This window comes from Notechis scutatus, chromosome Z (assembly GCF_049901735.1).
Source record: "Notechis scutatus isolate UNSWTSFEM ecotype Mainland chromosome Z, rNotScu1.2, whole genome shotgun sequence".
Lineage (NCBI taxonomy): Eukaryota > Metazoa > Chordata > Lepidosauria > Squamata > Elapidae > Notechis > Notechis scutatus.
This window is the reverse complement of record NC_142025.1, coordinates 138017229-138035676: the sequence shown is the minus strand read 5'-3', so window position 1 is coordinate 138035676 and position 18448 is coordinate 138017229. Positions and strand designations below refer to the sequence as shown.

Here is an 18448-nt window from a genome sequence, read left to right as displayed (position 1 = left end):
TCCCACCAGGGATCTACATCTTAGATAGGCGTTTCCGGGGCTTGGACGAATCGTGCACGCAGTTGACTTCTTTCCTCTACAGCTTCTGCCAGCAGTCGCGGCGGCAGCGCATTATCCAGAGAAACCGTACAGAGAGGCTTTCCGATCTCCTGGATTGGAAATATCTAGGAAGGGTGAGCTTTTCTTTCCACCATGTCATGTCATTGTGATAGTCCTCCTCCTCTGCTCTTTGGCATTTCATCTGCTTTATTGTAATTCCCATGTTTGCCCCCAGAGGCTGTATAGTGCAAATATTACTTTATCCATTTTTCTCACTAATGGACATTTCATGCTCAACCAGTCCTTTAATATGATGGTAACTTGTCTTCTCTGCTCCGTGCAATTTCCTGGAAGCAGAAATAAATTTGAGGACAGATCAGGAATATCACCAGCTTTTGGGAGGGATCAGGAGATTATAGGAGGTAGTACAAACAGTTATGTGCGTAATTATTTATTTACAATTTATAAAGTCTCCCAAGAAGTTTTTCCCAGCCTATAACAAGGCTAGTGTCAAATTATTCTCATCAAGGCATCTTTGAAAAGTTGGGTATGGTAAAAGTTTCTTGAAAGGGTTTTGTTCCCAATATGTTCTGGTTCATGTCAGAACGCAACTCTGCATTTGAAGTGATTGGATTAGTTTCCTTTCTTAAAGTAAAAATAAATTCAGAAAGGAAAAATGTTTACTTTATAAACCATCATTATTAAATATTTCTTTACTTAAAGAGTAAATTTCATATACAGGTCCTGAGTGCCTAATTTAGAGAAAATCTAGCTCAAATGAGGAAGCAAAATTCTTGTTCACCTTAACTTTATAAATGAAGTCCTTAAAGCAAATGAGCATGATAGATGCATATTCCTGTGGGAACTGCTATTCACACCGGAGGCAATCCTATGCATGTACTCCCCTAAATGAGTACTTAATAACTGGAAGTTTCCTCATACCTCAACTTAGGACCATTCATTTAGCAACTGTTTGAAATTATAACAGTGCTGGAAAAAGTGACTTACAACCACATTTTACAGTTTTACAGTTATGACCATCCAAGTATCCCTGTGGTCACGTGATCAGAAGCCAAACACTTGGCAACTGGCATGGTTTTGTGTCAGTTGCAGCATCCCCCCGCCCCAGTGAAGGGAAACTGGATTCAATTAGCAACCATGTGATTCACTTAACAACTGTGGTCATTCAGTTAAGGACCATGGCAAAAAAGGTCATAAAATTGGACCCAGCTTAACATCACCTTGCTTAGCGACAGAACTTCTTTTTTTGTAAAAAATTTTATTTGGGTTTTCACAAAACATAATACAAATAAAATTGAGAATAGCATGATCCCGGGTTGCATGATTTTTTGAGAATAGCATGATCCCAGGTTGTCACTTTTCCATACAGACACAAACTCAATTTCATATTCTTCTTTGTATTCTATTCCATATCTTATTACTATTTTAGCATTTTCTCAGTGATTTTTCCCTTCCTTTAGTTTTCTCAACCTTGTTTTTAATTATCTCATTCCTTTCTATGTTCAATTACATCTCTTTTTCTAAGTTTCAATATCTTTCTAATCATTATATTTATACTTTTGTCTGTCCTGTTTCAATTTCATATTTTCTTTTCTCATTAAACAAGTTTTCCCCTGTAGTTACTGATTGGAGTATGACACCTTTGTATCTTTTAATTTTTGTCCATTCAGATTTTATTTAAACTTCAATTTATGCCTTTACAGTTATAACATTCAATATCTAACCTCTATTTTATAACACATAACTTTTGCCCATCGAATTCTGCTTGGTACATTCTTAAAATACACACTAAATTCTTAAAGATTATATATATAATGCATAAAATACTCATTCTATTCCAATTCGGCTCAACCATTAATTATAGTTACAATCTTCCATTAATATTAATTAACATCTTTAACATTTCTTTTTAATTAAATATCATACTTCCTTAGGAACAGTTGTAATATTCCCATAATTTTTTCATATTTCTTTCATATTTCTCTTCATTTAAATTTTTATAAATCATTAATAACAATAAAAATGTTCCCATCCTTTCTTAATTTCATTCTCTCATTCTCTTTATTTCATTTATTTATTAAACATTCCATTACATTACAATGACTATCATTTTTATCACACTTGTTTCATATTTTCAAAGTTCATTTCTATTTCTAATATAACAATACTATCTTATGTACCCTTGCAGAATCCTCTCTTTCAATTAAATTTTCACCCATTATCTCTATGTCTTCTAAATAGGCTTATACCTTTAATCCTTATATGTTTTCTCTGTTTCTCTATATCCTGTTTTTGTCCTTTATAACTTCTTTTCCTTTCGTTCTTCCCCCTCTTCTTCTCCCTCCCCTTTTTGACTCCTTGTCTCTCTAATTCTAATTCTCTCTTCTGTAATCCTCTCTTCTGTTTATTCCTAATATTGTAATTGCTTTTCAAACTATTCTTTTTTTTTTTGGTTGTTTTTTCAAATCTTAAATTTTTCACTCTCTTTCCCCTTTCCTTTTTCCCCCCACATAGAATTACTTGATCATTAAACATGGCTTCTTCTTTGTCCCGCCCTTCTTGTTCTTCAAGCATTTCTTGCTGTTTCTCATAGTTCAAGATCTCCATTTCTAAAAATTGAAATACAAAGCCAAAAAAACCTCTTCCTTCTTGTGCATCTTCTTTCTGTTTTTTAAGTTCCATTTTCAGTTCTTCCAAGAGTGATGCCATTTTAAACACTTTTAAACAAACACCCGATTGAGTTTAGTCATTTAAATCCAATAACCAAAAATCCAAAAATCACCAAGTAATCCAAATAATCCAAGGCTGTTTCTTCAGTTTCTAAGTTTCAGTTAGAATGTATTTTTTAGGAATATTGTTAAGGTTTCACTGTTAATTCCTTTTACTTCCAGGTGGTCTCCTCCATTTTTCCAGATCCCACCCTTTTGTTTTTTCCTTTTCTCTCCTTTCCTTCTTTTAAAAGTTTTTAAATATCGAAGAAATCTTTATTATCCCTTTGACATTTTATTTTCAGTTTGAATGCCTATTAATGGCAAAGTGATTTTTTTTCAATTTCTTACTTAAGTCTCTTAGCTGTCAGTGTGGGGAAGGAAAGAAAATAAACCCCAAATCTTTTCCCTTCTCACTCTCCTTTGCCGCTTCAGAAATCTTCTTTGGGAATAATGTTATTCTTTATAGTTCAAATACCAGGGTACCTTATATTGTTGCTTTTTGAGTTCAACCCGGTCAGTCAAAGCTTTCTCTTCTTATCTTCCTCCTGCACAATCTTTTCCAGTCGGGTTCTTCTTTGAGGTGGCCATTTCTGACCACCGCTGCAACCGACTTCAGGAAAGGGAGTAATGGCCAGCTGGGGAGGAGAGATGCGGCTCTTCTCAACCCTGCTGGTGGTCTCTCCCCTCTTCACCACCTCTACGGGGTGGCTTAGCCCCGAATCCAGCCAGGTCGGGGCACTCCAGCAGCAAGCACAGATCAAAACCAGTTTGGGGTTCTTCGGCAACAGACCAAAATACTTAGCGGCAGAACTTCTGATGCCTATTCTGGTCACAACTCTAGGACTACCCGTATTTACATTATAAGAAAAAGGTTATTGTAGATCTACTGATCTAGTGTCTTCTTCAAAATAATTCATTTTTTAAATGGAAAGATATATTTCTATAGGAAAGAATTCCAACCCACAAGCTGCTATATGAAGGGATGTTGCTGCAAACATGAATTACTTTCATTTATTCAGAAATATGCAACGTCTTATTGTTTTGATGTTTATGGGGCACAAAGTTCATTCATCCCTAAAATCAAAGGGAAGTTAAACAAACGGTTAAAAATACCGTAACTTGCCCTTATCCCTCACCTGTCTCTTTTCCACAATCATCTTGCAATTCAGGAGGCAATCTGGCGTTTGTCAATTTGCTGGATACCTTTTTGTAAAGCTGGCAAAGTTGCCTCTGTTTCGCCACCTTCAGAAAAGAAAATTGGGTGGTGGGGGAGAAGAACTCCATGTGGGGAAGACAGACACCATGTTTCGATCTCATCCAACATTTGTTTTGAGCCTTATCAACTCATGGCAGCCATGGATTTCAAAGAGACTTACTATCCAGCGGCCCCCAACCATTTGGATACCAGGGACCAATTCCATGGAGAGAGGTTTTTCCGTGGACATGCTACCTACATCCCGCAGATGGGGCTTTGTTGTTTGCACAGCCTGGTTTCTGGCATGCCGCAGTTCAATGCCAGTCCACGGACTGGAGGTTGAGGAACCTTGGGTTACACAAATGCAAATGTTCCAAAGGTGCTTTTTTAGGAGGCACCTGGACTTTGCATCCAAGAAGCTTCTTCACTTCTGACTGGATGGTGGGAAATGGAAGGATTTATATTCCTTGCAGACAGCTGGTCATTTGCACTCTTTTAGAGAGTCACCGAAGACACTTGGAGGTTTGTCTGTGTCCTCAGGGTTGACCTGAGTTTTGCAAATGGGTGTGGAGTCTTCTTGGCTGCGGGATTTTTTCTACCCTGTGTCCCTTCAATTGTTGAAGACAGGCTCAGGCTGTTGGGCATGAGTCTGTGTTGACTTCATCTCAAACTGAAGTACAAATGGTTCCTGTAGTCTGCAGTTTTTCTGGAAATTCCTTCATACTCCCACACCATTCACTACTCAAGAAAAAGCAAGAAAGTCCAGTTGCCTCTTGAAAAAGCACCTTTGGGACAACCATGACCTATCCTGGATGACTGTGAATCTCCATAAACAGATGCAGATGCAACATAAGAATTGAGCCGCCCAGGGCAAAGTATGCCACAGCTTTAAGTGTAGGTATGGTGAAAATTCCCCTGCTTATTCTCATCAGCCGCCACCACCCCTTCCTTCCACCTATCAAAGAACCTGAATGTAGAGAAACCTGATCCCATCAACTCTTGAAGACAGAAATCAGAATTACAACTAAATTGATGATTCTGCAGTTCTGGGCCCAGGAGGGAATCTTTTCCACGTGTTTTGGAAACCAGAAGTGTGTTGACTGCCTGAATGATAACAGATTCTGTTGCTTGCCGTGGGAATGGGAAGAAATTCAGCAGTGGGGGCAGAATCTAGGTGTTCATTTTTTTTTTCCTTTTCTCCTACCATACTCTTCTTTGCAGTATTACATGTATGCCCGGCACATGGCTCTCGCAAAGGCCTTCCCTGATAACTTCACCTATGAGCCACACGAAACAACTGCGGTAAGTGAGGTCCCTCGTGAGAGACGAAAGAGACATAAGCCTTATATGGGGTCCCCTTACAACTTGATTTACAACTGTTCATTTAGTGAACATTCAAAGTTACAATGGCATTGGGGGGAAAAATGACTAAGACCGATCCTTGCACTTATAATGGATGCAGCATCTCTGCAGTCACATGATCAAAATTTGGTTGCTTGGCAACTGGTGTGTGTTTACCAGAGTTGCAGCATCCCAGGGTCATGTGAATGCCATTTGGGACCTTCCCAGCTGGCTTCTGGCAAGCAAAGTCAATGGAGGAAGCCAGATTTGCTTAACGACCATAGGATTCCCTTAACAATTGCAGGGTTTTTGCTTAAAAACCGTGGCAGAAAAAGGCTGTAGAATTGACTGAAACTCACTTAACAACCACCTTGCTTAACAGCAGAAATTCTGGTCTCAATTGTGGTTGTAAACCGAGGACTTTAAAATCATGTATCAGCTCAGATGATAGCCCACTATAGGTAGTCTTCGACTTACAATAGTTCATTTAGTGACCGTTCAAAGTTACAGTGGCACTTAAATATGTGACTTATGACCATTTTTCACACTTAAGGCCATTGTGGCAGCATCGTGGTCATGTGATCAAGAGTCAGTTGGCATCTGACTCGCATTTATGATGGTCGCAGTGTCCCAGGGTCATGTAATCCCCTTTTGTGACTGTCTGACAAGCAATGGGGAAGCCAGATTCACTTAACCACATTACTAACTTAACAACTTCAGTGATTCATTTAACAACTGTGGCGAGAAAGGTCATAAAATGGGACAAAACTCACTTAACAACTGTCTTGCTCAGCAACATAAATTGTGGACTCAATTGTGGTCATAAGTCAAAGACTACCTGTATCTAGAAAAAGATTTTACCTTGCTAAAAACACCCTGAAAAGCGTTGAGGGGATTTGCGTTCTACTATCGATCACAAACTCCCAGCTGGGCAGAGGGGGCCTGTCCCAAATTTCTAGGATCTGTCCATTTATTTGAGCCAGTTCCAGTTGGTGAACTTCGAGGTTCTAATAAAAGTAGTTTCTACTTCAGAAATGTCCATGAAGCTGAAAGTCCACGATGCAGATCTCAGTAACCCTCTTTCCAAAATTGTCCCTGAGTTATAAACTAGGCTAGAAAATACAAGTAAATACAAGTGGCTAATGAAAGAGAATGCTATTTTGTTGATGTATCTGTTTGAGGATGGTGGCCCTGCAGGGATCTGGGAAGGATATTGTAAAGCTGGGATCTCCAAACTTGACAACTTTGAGACTTGTGGACTTCAACTCTTGGTCCTGGCCCTCTCTCTGTTGCCTGGAGTGCACTTGTCAAAGGCCAGGTGTTGTTCTCATGTTGGAAAAATGGGCTAGAAGCTGAGATGCTGGTCCTGCAGAGGGTGATTTGAAAGGGGAAAAAAAAGAGTTACGGGTTGAAGGCAGGAGGGGATGATGGCAAGAGACTCTGTGTGACGTTGATTGATTTTTTCACCATTCTTCCCCCAATCCACTCTGTTCCCGACCTCAACCTTGCAGGCTCAGGGCTTCCGCTACCCACGCCCAGCCTCCGTCCCACCCTCTCCTTCCATCTCCCGCCACTCCAGCCCCCATCACAGCGAGACCGAAGAGGATGATGAACGGTACGACGAGGAAGAAGAGGCAGAAAAGGACAGGCAGAACATCAAATCCCCAGCCATGATGGGTACAGTCCCCGAGTGGCGAAAGCACTCCAAGAAGGGGTCTAGTGAGGCCAGCAATTCCTCTAATGCTAGTACCCCCACCCTCCCCAGCAGCCCTAGTGACCTCAGCAGCCCCACCAATTCTCTGATCGAAGAAAAAAATTAGGTAGGTAGGATGGTTGTGCTGACTCGCCTGCCTGCTCTTTTCCCGCGCCTCCCCCTATCCTTCAAGAGCTTGTTAACTCGTGCTGCATTCTGAAATAAGCCTAGAGGGTAAGTTCTAGGGTGTTCCAGACAGAAGCTTTGGGGGCTCACACTTGACATAGTTGGGTTAAAGGACAGCAAGACAGTCTTCTCTGGATCACAGAATGCCAAGGGTAGAGGATATCTTCCTCTGGAAGGAGTCAGGAAGTGACCCATTGGCTCTTTTTGCAGAACACAAGATAACACCCTTGTGTTGAGCAAGAGTAAGAACGTAAGGTCATGCATTTCCTCCTCCCAAACACCCTCCATATGTTGCTGATGTTTTGGAAGGCCTTCTCCAGGTCTTAAGGACCTTGCTGAATTTTTTTTTTAAAAATAGTAATAATGGGAGAAAAGGGAAAATGGGAGGCCTTCATGGGAAGGACACAGGAAAGGTGTTGTATTACCTCCCCTGCCCTGCCAACAAAGGTTTCATTGAACCACAAACAGAGCAGGCCTTTTAAAGGCTGCTCATAAAATGAGTGCATCTAATAATGTTATTTTGTTGGGTAACCCTAGATGGTTGGCATGGAGGCCCGGTGAAGATGTATGCTCAGCAGGATTTCAGAATGATCTGGAGGACTATGAAAGACAGATTATTGCTCAGAGTTGGAAACTTCTTTAAAAAGCCATGACTCTGCTCTTTTTTTAGGCAGAGAGAAAAAGAAAAAGAGGACGTTTCATAATATGTCCAGACAATCTTAATTCATACTTTGGGACTGTTTGTCAGTTAGCTGCTCTGTCTGTTTCTGTAAAGGAATTTGCGAAGCCATTTAGAGCAACGATTCTAACAAAAGATTTTCTGAAAAGGGCAGCTATAGAAAGAGTTGAAAAAGTCCCCATGGAAGAGGATATAAATCCAGCTGGGAGAAAGAAGTTTTCCTGCTTTATGATGTCCACCCTGCTGTTCTCCAGATGTGTTGGATTTCAACTCCCATCATCCCCAACCCACATGGGCAGGGATCAGGGAAGGATATTCTAAAGCAGGGATCCCCAAACTTGGCAACTTTGAGACTTGTGACTTCAACTCCCAGAATTCCTCATCCAGCCATGCATTTATATGACCTTCCAAGATACAAGAGGGCTTAGGAGCACCTTGCCACATAAATTGCACTCCTACTTCCTCTGCCACATAAATTACAACTAGCAACGCTTAATTCCTTTTCAACAGGTTCTTTAAAAATAGTGGGTTTTAGGGCTGCTTGTGGAAGTTTTTTTAAAAAAAGAAAAGACTTCATCCCCATGGGCACTCAAGAGCATCCTAGAACGATTCCCAGGGTAGTGATATTCATTCTGCATAGACCTAGACCGTAATGAATTTCAGAAGACCGTAGGGTCAAGGCCGGCAGAATGGACTGCATGCTTAAAACCTCTGAAACAGGCTAGAGGAGAGTCTTCTAAAATAATGCATTTTGCTTAAGGATAGTAATAAATAGAGCTACCTTTCCAAGCTGGATGCCACAGGTGTACGAGTCAACTTCATCCTAGCTAGGTTTCATGGGAATTGAAGTCTAGCATATCCTGAGGATAAGCTAGCCCAAGGGTCTTCAAACTTGGAAAGTTTAAGACTTGTGGATTTCAACTCCCAGAATTGCTGAGCTAACATGACTGGAGGAGGAATTCTGGGAGTTGAAGTCCACAAGTCTTAAAGCTGTCAAGTTTGAAGACCCCTGAGCTAGCCTAAAACCCATCAGCTCTCCGGCATCCATCTTAATGAAAGAGAGAAAGAGTTCTAGAGTCCATTCACGTTGCCCATCATGTTAAACTCCCTTGCTGTTTCTGTTAGAATGCTTGGCTATCAACACTCTAGATTGATTTGTTAGTTGCCTCTGAGAATCAGACAGAGCTGTTGAAGTGTCCCCATCCTATACTGTAATGTTTGTGATGAGGGTTTTGCTGACGACGCAGTACAGAACAGTGTGACCCTGCATCAGGGATGATGTAGCTATGACCAAAGCAGGTATTATAGTGCAGACAGGCAACAAAGAAGTGTTCCTGGAGGCTGGGAGGCTTAATTAGCTGTTATGTGGATAATACCCACCCTAGCATGAGAGGCAACTACCTCAAAAGGCAGAACAGATGCCAACACCCTCAAGAACCCCTTTCTATTCTGCTTCTCCTGCCAATTTTATTTATCAATACGGAAAACCATTTAAAAAATAATAATCTTGTGAATTTCCTTTCTCACAATTCTGTGATGCAATCATGCATGAAGAACCTGGTATTTTTGGATGCAGCCCTGCAAATTCCCGGCCTACTTGGCTCTAAACTTGAGGAGACAGTTTTAACAGAGTAGGACATTGGTTTGGGCCTTAAACCCCTTTTCTCTTTTCTCCAACTTTCCCCATCTAGATTTTTATTTATAGATGTCAAAAAAAAAAAGCTTGAATTTTGTTTTGTCTCTTTTTTTCCTTCCCCTCTGTGTGGAAAAACAGAGTATGAAGAAAATGATTTCAGAATAAAGTTTGCTTTGGAAATAGTTTTGGAAAATGGGAAGTGTGCCTTGTGCTGCAGAAAAAGCTCTTCTGAATCTGCTGACTTTTAGATCCTTGTCCGAAATAGCCATTGCAAATAATAGGCACTAAATGCTAAATGCCTGCTGGATTGCTGAGGATAGCACTGGAAAAGTAGTCCTGTCATAGGAAGAGATGGCCATGATTCAAAAGGGGGTACCTCAGAGTTAACACAATTGATTTGCATGCTGCAGGCTCAAGATTCTGCCTTCACCCCTAGTTCCAAGTATCTTGTTGAGAACACAGTACACAAATTACTTTCTGATGGGTGTATTAACTGTGACCTTTTTATATGCAGATGGGGAAACCAAAGTACAATTTTAAATGCTTAACACTTAGGCACAAAACACATTTGCCCATTTAAATTAACTCAAATCTTAAGCTTCGTTGTAATTTCAAATTTTGCAATCAGAATGGATAGCAGTCTTCTAGTACTTGAAGAGCTCTCACACAGAAGAGGAGCGGGTATCAATCTATTCTCTGAAACACCTGAGGGCAGGACAAGAAGTGATGAGTGGAAAATCATTAAAGAGATCCAGCCTAGAACTAAGGAGAAATTTCCTGACAGAATTAATCAGTGAAATTGCTTGCCTCCCAAAATTGTGTGTGCTCAGTCATGGGTGGTTTGTAAGAAGAGATTGGTCAGCCAGATTGTCAGGAATGATCTGCTTGAGCAAAGTGTTGAATGAAAAGCCCAAGGCCTCTTCCAACCCCATTACTCTTTGTTATTCCTTTAGATCAGGGGTCCCCAAACTTGGCAACTTTAAGACTTGTGGACTTCAACTCCCAGAATTCTTCAGCCAGCTGGCTGGAGAATTCTGGGAGTTGAAGTCCACAAGTCTTAAAAGTTGTCAAGTTTGGAGGCCTGCTTTAGATAAGCAGAATTGAGATTGAGTTTGCAAAATGCAGGAAGCATCGACACTGGAAGCTGCAAACAACCACCATACACAGCCTTTGTGAGCGCTAACTATATAAGCATCCTACAGGTCCACATTCTGCACTGAGTTGGTAACAGGATCCTTCTGACCACCATTGGTGTAAATTAGCAATGTAACTTCTTGCAACTTGGTGGGCACAATATACAGATGCCATAATAAGTGAAAGAAATTTAAAATCCTCACTAAAAGCCAGCAAAAAAAATTGTCTTACCAGTATTTGTGATATAGCTGTTAATTTTTTCTGCATTCCTTCCAATTGCACATGGCTGTTACCTCAAATCTTCCATTAACAGTAAATGGACTTTATGTTATAGGAGCATTGCATGTTTGACTTAGATGCCGGTTATGTATGTTCACTGGTCACTATTTGTGATTGGATCCTGGATTAAACAATCCTTAATCTAGTGAAACAGTTGCCAAACCATTATGAAGAACAACCATATCCATTAACTATACTATACCATTCCCCCAATTATATACACGTGCACAGGATATAGTGCTTAATGCCAAGTTTATTTAATGCCAGTTACAGACTCAGCTCCTTTCTCCCCCTCCCCCAAAAAATGGATAGGGGTACAGAGGCCATATTTATTGAGCAGTCAGCTTTTAATACATTTAAGGCTGTAGGAGCTGGGAGGGAGTCGACACCTCTAGGCTCAGTCACTGGATTCGCCCAGAGTGAGACGGTCAAACAGGTATTCCCCAAGGCCTTCCTCCGGGGCACGCACACGCTTCAGGTTGGTTACATGGTCTCCCAGCTTCTTGATCAACTTCACCTCCTCATCCAAATAGTGAGTCTCCAAGAAGTCACAAAGCTTAGGAAAAGAAAGGAGTTTTAATTCAAGGATTCCACAGAAAAAGCTCACCTATATTACATAGTGCAAGGATTAGAAGGACTAATGCCTGTCGATCATCCAATCTATCAGGAACTAGAAAGAATCTCAAAATCAGCTGATCCTATCTTCTACCAATATAAAAAGAAAGAAATCCACTGCATTCTTGATAGTTGGCCAGCTGGCATCTGCTTATCCTTGTTTTGGGGTAATAGGAATGCAGAAAAGAGATACACCATGCAAAGAACTCAGTCATAACACCCTTAAAAAATTGAAAGCAGGTTTTGAGTTCTTCAAAGAGGAGGGTGCATCCAAGGCATGTCAATCATAGTTCAGCAGCCATCTTAGCTAGGTAGCTTGGGGTGGATTAAATGGGGAACTCATATAATGTTCAGATGTTGCACAATCTCAACTGCCCCCAGGAAATTTTACCACCCAGCTTAACCAATGGGGAATATTTCTTGCAGCTGGAGACTTGCAGGCTCTCCATCCTTCCTTAATTCTAACCCTATGTCAATGTGCCCAAAACAAAGTTTGACAAGTGTAATTAAAAACGTATTATTCCAGGATACCTTGGTGGGCATTACTGTAATAGAAAAATGGGACTGAACCTAACCCTGCAAACCTTCTCCTGTCAGCTTACATGGGGATCTGTATGGCGTGAAGCAACTTGATGCAAATCCAGCAGGGCCTGGTTCAGGATCTTCTCCAACTTCAGGGCAGCTTCCATGGCACTGATTCCATTCTTCCATTCATCTTGTTCTGGTTTCTGGAGCATTAGAAAGAGTTAATCATGTCTCAGTTGCACTACACTTACCCGTATGTCCCCAATCGGCCAACCACTGGTTTCATTCAACCTCTCTGTGCCCCAATGTACTTTCCCCATTCTCACCTTAACATCCTGCAGGACAACTCTTCCCCCACGGCGGTTCTGGAAAGTCAAGAACTTTTCCGCTTGTTCATGCTTCTCCTCAGACAGGTGGTGGAAAAAGGAGGCAAACTTGGACAGTGCCACATCATCCCGGGTGTAGTAAAAACTCTGGGCAGAAGAAAGAAAAAGTTTAGAACTGGCGCAGGTTTATAGTTGCTTTTATACCCAAGCTTCTGAAGGATTATCACTGACAGTCACTACTGCCTACCAAGAGCCAGCCTCCTTTTAATATAATTCACATATTGTGCTACGTTATGACATAGTTTTTTTAGGCTTGGTTTTATTGTCTGAATTTGGTCACTATGATGTATAAATCATAGTCCAGATTTTAGCATGCTACATTCCCAAATGCTGATGGTTTCAATCCAGCATGCTTCTCACATCCTAGGTTGGAATCAACAATGCAATTAGGGTTTAATAAGACCCCCCAAAAAATAATAGATTTGTAACTAATCTGCAAAGCCCAAAAGCCTATTATTTGAAATTTACATAACCATATTTTGCCGCTGTATCTTATTTTGGGGGTGGCGTGAGTTACACTATCTAGCGTCACTTTTTTTTAAATGACATTGTTTTACATACTGGCTTGCAGCCAATCCACAGTGATGGTTTGCAGCTCTGTTTTTCCCCCTCCCAAAAATCCTGAGAAAACCAAAAGCTAGAACAAATAAATATATCATAGCTTGAATTCCATATTCATTGAAGTAATTCATTTCCATGATTACAGCAAATCTGTAGTTGATGCATAAATGAGCCTGTATGTGTTTTTTAACTATCACTTTAGCAAGAAAACTGGATACATTCTGGAAAAGCATTAATCAGCAGTGATATGAGTACATGAACCCAATGTAACAATTGCCTAATTCATCCCCGACCAGCAGCATTTTGAACTGAAGTCCTTTTAAAGTTCCTGCTATATACCATATGGATGGACCACAAGTGTTGGTTAGAAAGGAGAGACTTATGGGTATCTAGAAAAAAAAAGTTTGCTTATTTGCTTCTAAAATACGGTAGTTCAAAATTTTAGTATCAATAACCAAAATGTTCTATTTATGGCTTAATATATGGTGAAAACCTGCCCACTGTGGTTTAATCAACTAGAGGTTATGGCTAACCAAACTTAACTGCTGCCATATCCAACAAATCATGGTTAAATCTTAGCCAAAATGCCCATTGCCCCTTCCTCAGCTTATCAGTCCAGACTTTTTTCTAGTTTTTGTACTGATAAGGGAGCTTGACATAATTAAATCATTAACCTCACCTCGTCTCTCCCTTAAAAACATTCTAGAGGATGCAACCATGGGTAAACATGAAGAGATGGACTTTGTATCAAAACAAATTGCATAGAGCTCCTTCCTTGCCAAAACCAAGTACACAGCAAGGACAAACAACAGGTATCTTGTTTACAGGGCAAAAAGGACTATTTGCCATGGTACTTTCCCTAACCTTCTGGTAGTGGGATACAATTTCCATAATTCCCAACCAGAACAAGCCTCTCTGTGTGTCTGTGAAAAGGCACATCTGCGCAGCATTTAAAAACAGGAGTATGTATATATATATAATTAATGGGGCTTATCAAGCATCTCAAAAGGAGCTGCCCGTCATATGATTGACGTGAAAAAGAGCTCACGCAACTTATAGACTCTGCCCTCTAAAGCAGGGGTCTCCAACCTTGGCAACTTTAAGCCTGGTGGACTTCAACTCCCAGAATTCCCCAGCCAGCTTTGCTGGCTGGGGAATCTGGGAGTTGAAGTCCACCAGGCTTAAAGTTGCCAAGGTGGAGACCCTGCTCTAAAGGATTTCAGGAGGTTTTCAGCCAGCAGAATCAGAATACTTAAACGGATCGAAAGCAGAGGACAAAGAAATCTACAGCGGTTAGTATAGCCCCACAAAAAGAGGATGGGGATGATGGGACTTGAAGTCCCACGCATCTGGGGATGCAGGGTGGGGAAGGTTAGCTTCATGGCTAATAAATAAACTACCCCCATGAAGAAAGACTTTTCTCTTTCTCCTGTAATGCCAAGTGAACAGAAGAGCAGAGCTGCTGGAAAACTGTGCTTAGGTCTCCATGGTTACTGCGAAAAAGAAAAAAGCAGAGGGTGAATTTTCTAGAGAAAGAAAGGAAGAGAGAGGCCCATCTAAAACCAGAGCCTCCGGTGGAGGGAGGACTGGGGGGCGGGGAGTGTTTTTCTTACGCACTTTATAAACAGAAGCAGCCAGGCTCGAGGGATTTAAAAAAAGGACTCGCTGGGCGGGGCTATGGAACACAATAGCACAATACAACACACACACAACAGCCCGTCATCCCGGACTACAGGAAAGCGCAGTATTTTTGCTAGTTACTTTCAATAAAGCAATCGGCCCCCTCGAACCACGTAAATGTGTACCCACCATTTAAGTGGAGGAAAAAAAAATATTTTCTTGGCTTTGCGCACACACAGATCGGCTTTTTGGAAAAACAAGGAGGGGAAAGCAACCTGATGCTTTCCACAGAGGCACCGATCGGCAACTTCCATCATTTGTACCAAGTATCGGTATGGATGGTGGGAGCTGTATTCCAAGATCAATACAGGGCGCCGGGTTAGGCAAAGCCAGGAAACCATTGGAGGAGGGGGAGAAAGGGGTGATTTCTACCTTTTGATACTCACCAAGGACAAATAGGTATAGCTGGACTGAAGGAGTTGATTGACCAAGCGATTCACGCCTGCTTCGCTTTCGGCTTGGTAGTTCTGGCGGATCTGAGAGCTCATGGTGCAAGTCGAGATGGGTTGGACTGGCTGGCAAAAGGACTTAAGGATGGGGTGGCTGCGATCCTGCTCCGTTCAAGCACTGTTGAAGCAAGAGCAAAGGAACGGAAGCCAAAAGCGAGGTCCGAACTGAGCGCTGCGAGCCCAGGAGGAGGCTTTTATGGGCAGCCGGAGGCTCTTCCAAAACCCTCCCTCCGCGCCGACTGCAAACGCGAGGCTCCACCCACCCCCTCGGCCCCCGGGCTCGCCAAGAGAAGGCTGCTAGGTGGGAGGGGGTGGCGGGGGCGGTGAGTTGAGTTTGCGCGGAATCTGGTTCAGATCGAGGATTTGGCTTCCCTTTCAGCTCCGATGTGCTGAAAATGTTGTTGTTCTGTGGAATACGATCAGCAAGTGACCACGGTGGTGGCATTAATTAGAGCTGATCCTAACTTGGAGGTTACCAATGTAGAGACGTGGCTTTGCACAACACTCTAGGATCAAACGATTCATCTGTTAAAATTCTGAAGTTTGCTGATGACACAACAGGGATTGGTCTCATTCGAGACAACGATGAATCTGCATACAGACAGGAGGTTATACAACTTGCCTCGTGGTGTAACCTGAACAATCTGGAACTGAACACACTCAAAACCGTAGAAATGGTAGTAGACTTTAGAAGAGACCCTCCCATACTACCACCTCTTACAATACTAGACAACACAGTATCAACAGTAGAGACCTTCAAGTTTCTAGGTTCTAGGTTCAAGTTTCTAGGTCACATGACCTAAAATGGACACCTAACATCAAAAACGTCATCAAAAAAGCACAACAAAGAATGTTCTTTCTGCGCCAACTCAGAAAGCTCAAACTATCCAAGGAGCTGCTGATCCAGTTCTACAGAGGAATGATTGAGTCTATCATCTGCACCTCTATAACTGTCTGGTTTGGTTCTGCAACCCAACAGGACAGACAGACTTCAGAGTATAATTAGGACTGCAGAAAAAACAATTACTATCCACCTGCCTTCAATTGAGGACCTGTATACTGCACGAGTCAAAAAGAGGGCTGTGAAAATATTTACAGACCCCTCACATCCTGGACATAAACTGTTTCAACTCCTTCCCTCAAAATGATGCTATAGAGCAACTAGAACAACTAGACACAGGAACAGTTTTTTCCTGAAAGCCATCACTCTGCTAAACAAATAATTCCCTCAACACTGTTCAACTATTTACAAAGTCTGAATTACTATTACTGTTAATCTTCTCATCACTCCTTATCACCCATCCCCTCCCACTTGTGATTGTAGGACTGTAACTTTGTTGCTTGTATCCTTACGATTTATATTGACTGTTTCCTAGTATGATTTGATTGTTGATTGTACCCTATGACTATCATTAAGTGTTGTATATTATGATTCTTGATTCGTAATGAATGTACCTTTTATGTATACTGAGAGTATTTACACCAAGACAAATTCCTTGTGTATCCAATCACACTTGGCCAATAAAGTATTCTATTCTATTACTCAACTTCTGCCCCTTGAAGATGTGCGGACTTCACTAAGGGGCAAAAGTTGAGAAAAACTGTGCATAGGTCACCTGTGTAGGCAGCAGGACCTGGGTGGGTGAATGAACCAATTGGATGAAGCCTGGATGGTAGATGAGAGACCACAAGGAGATCCTAAGCTGAAGGATAGACTGGGTAGCTGAGAAAGTTCTCAGGGAAAAAGATTGCAGCAAACCTCTTGCAAATTGTTGCCAACGACATGGACACAGCCATTGTCAAACCAGGACTCAGGTTTGACTCAGAAACACCTTTAAAGTCTTTCATTTTATTAATTCCAATTACAGGATTACAGTAATGCGTTGTATGAATCAGCAAAGGGCATACCAGGCCATGATCCTTTTCCTCATAATATCCTTCCTTTCTTTCTTTTCTTTTGTAACATGCGATTAACAATAGATAGATTGAAATGCTCATTTAATTCATAAAACAGTCATATTACATTATCTTGAACCAAAGACCATGAAATCCATCCATGGTATTTTTAAAAAGTGCTTGCGCCACTCATAAAGTATTTTAAAGAAACAGTATTATCTGGAGAGGAAGTTCAACAGTTTGGAGTATCATATTACCCCTCTGTGTACTTCCCCCATTAAAGTGACTCAGCAAAAAGAGCTCCTACATAATCTGACCCCCAAGAAAAAGAACCAACTCAGGATGATTCAGCAAAAAAAAAAAAACTTTGTTTCTATCCTTTGTGAAATCCTAAGGCTGTTTTGTCCATTAATCCTTGATCTCAGAGTTGGGGGAGGACTTCACTGGAATGGTACAGGGAGGTGGAGAATCAAAGATCTTGTATTTTTAGCAAAACTAGGCTCCCCGACTTCCCTAGACTAATTCCCCCATCAGTTACCTATCAAGGTAACCCCAAATGAGCTGTATATTCTGAAGGGTAAAATAAGAAAAACAAGGGAATTCTAGACCCACCATCCAGATTAATGTCATGCACCAGGGATATTGGGGGCATCCAGACAATTCAAATGTGTATAAAGATTTATTGTAGTCTTAAGCTCTCTACAAGAATCTGAGCTACTAATGATCAAGGGAAATTAGCAGGAGTCAAGAATAGAAAGGAACTCAAATGGGCTGGATTTAGATCTCTTGTAGGTATGCAAGGATTCATGACTGATGATGTGTTTGACCCCCCTGCCTTGTACCCCTGCCATCTCCTACAGCATGACTTGCATAACAACCACCTTTCTTAGCAACAGAAATTCTGTTCTGAATTAGGGTTGTAAGTTGAGGTCAACCTGTACTTTGCTATTATACTATGTACACTTTTTAAAAACAACATATGGTGACAGATAGGCCTCGACATACTGCCACAATTGAGCCCAAAATTTATTTTTGCCAAGCAAGAAATTAGTTAAGTGAGTTTTGTCCCGTTTTATGACCTTTCTTGCCACAGTGGTTAAGTGAATCATTGCAGTTGTTAATAGCTATAGCATTTACTGTAAAGCTTCACAGTGCTTTGCCGCCCTATCTAAGCAATTTACAGAGTCAGCATATCACCCCCAACAATCTGGGTCCTCATTTTACCAAACCCAGAAGGATGGACATCTGAGTCACTTTTGAGCCAATCAGAACTGAAGTCCTGGAGTGAACAGTGAATTAGCCTGCAGTACAGTACTCCATTCTAACCACTGTCCCTCACGGCTAGTTAGTAACATGGTTGTTAAGTGAACCTGGTTTCCCCATTGACTTTGCTTGTCAGAAGTTGGCAAAAGGGGATCCCGT

At 41.3% G+C, this 18448-nt stretch overlaps 2 protein-coding genes across 2 annotated transcripts in view; one reads left to right on the top strand and one right to left on the bottom strand.

Moving 5' to 3' along the window:
• Window positions 1-9683, top strand: part of GYS1 (glycogen synthase 1) — a 54705-nt gene extending 45022 nt beyond the window's left edge. Inside the window, exons 14-16 of the mRNA XM_026677477.2 lie at window positions 10-173; window positions 5188-5268; window positions 6819-9683. Coding sequence (XP_026533262.1) covers window positions 10-173; window positions 5188-5268; window positions 6819-7127 — 554 coding nt within the window. The 3' untranslated portion in view covers window positions 7128-9683. The remainder of the gene's footprint in view (window positions 1-9; window positions 174-5187; window positions 5269-6818) is intronic.
• A 1466-nt stretch (window positions 9684-11149) lies between these two features.
• On the bottom strand, window positions 11150-15297 carry LOC113418553 (ferritin light chain, oocyte isoform-like). Its single transcript, XM_026677479.2, has 4 exons — window positions 15068-15297; window positions 12381-12527; window positions 12132-12257; window positions 11150-11470 (listed from the first exon to the last, which is right to left on the bottom strand). The coding sequence occupies exons 1-4, from the start codon at window positions 15167-15169 to the stop codon at window positions 11312-11314; spliced, it is 534 nt and encodes a 177-aa protein (XP_026533264.1). The 5' UTR covers window positions 15170-15297; the 3' UTR covers window positions 11150-11311.
• Window positions 15298-18448: the final 3151 nt, after the last annotated feature.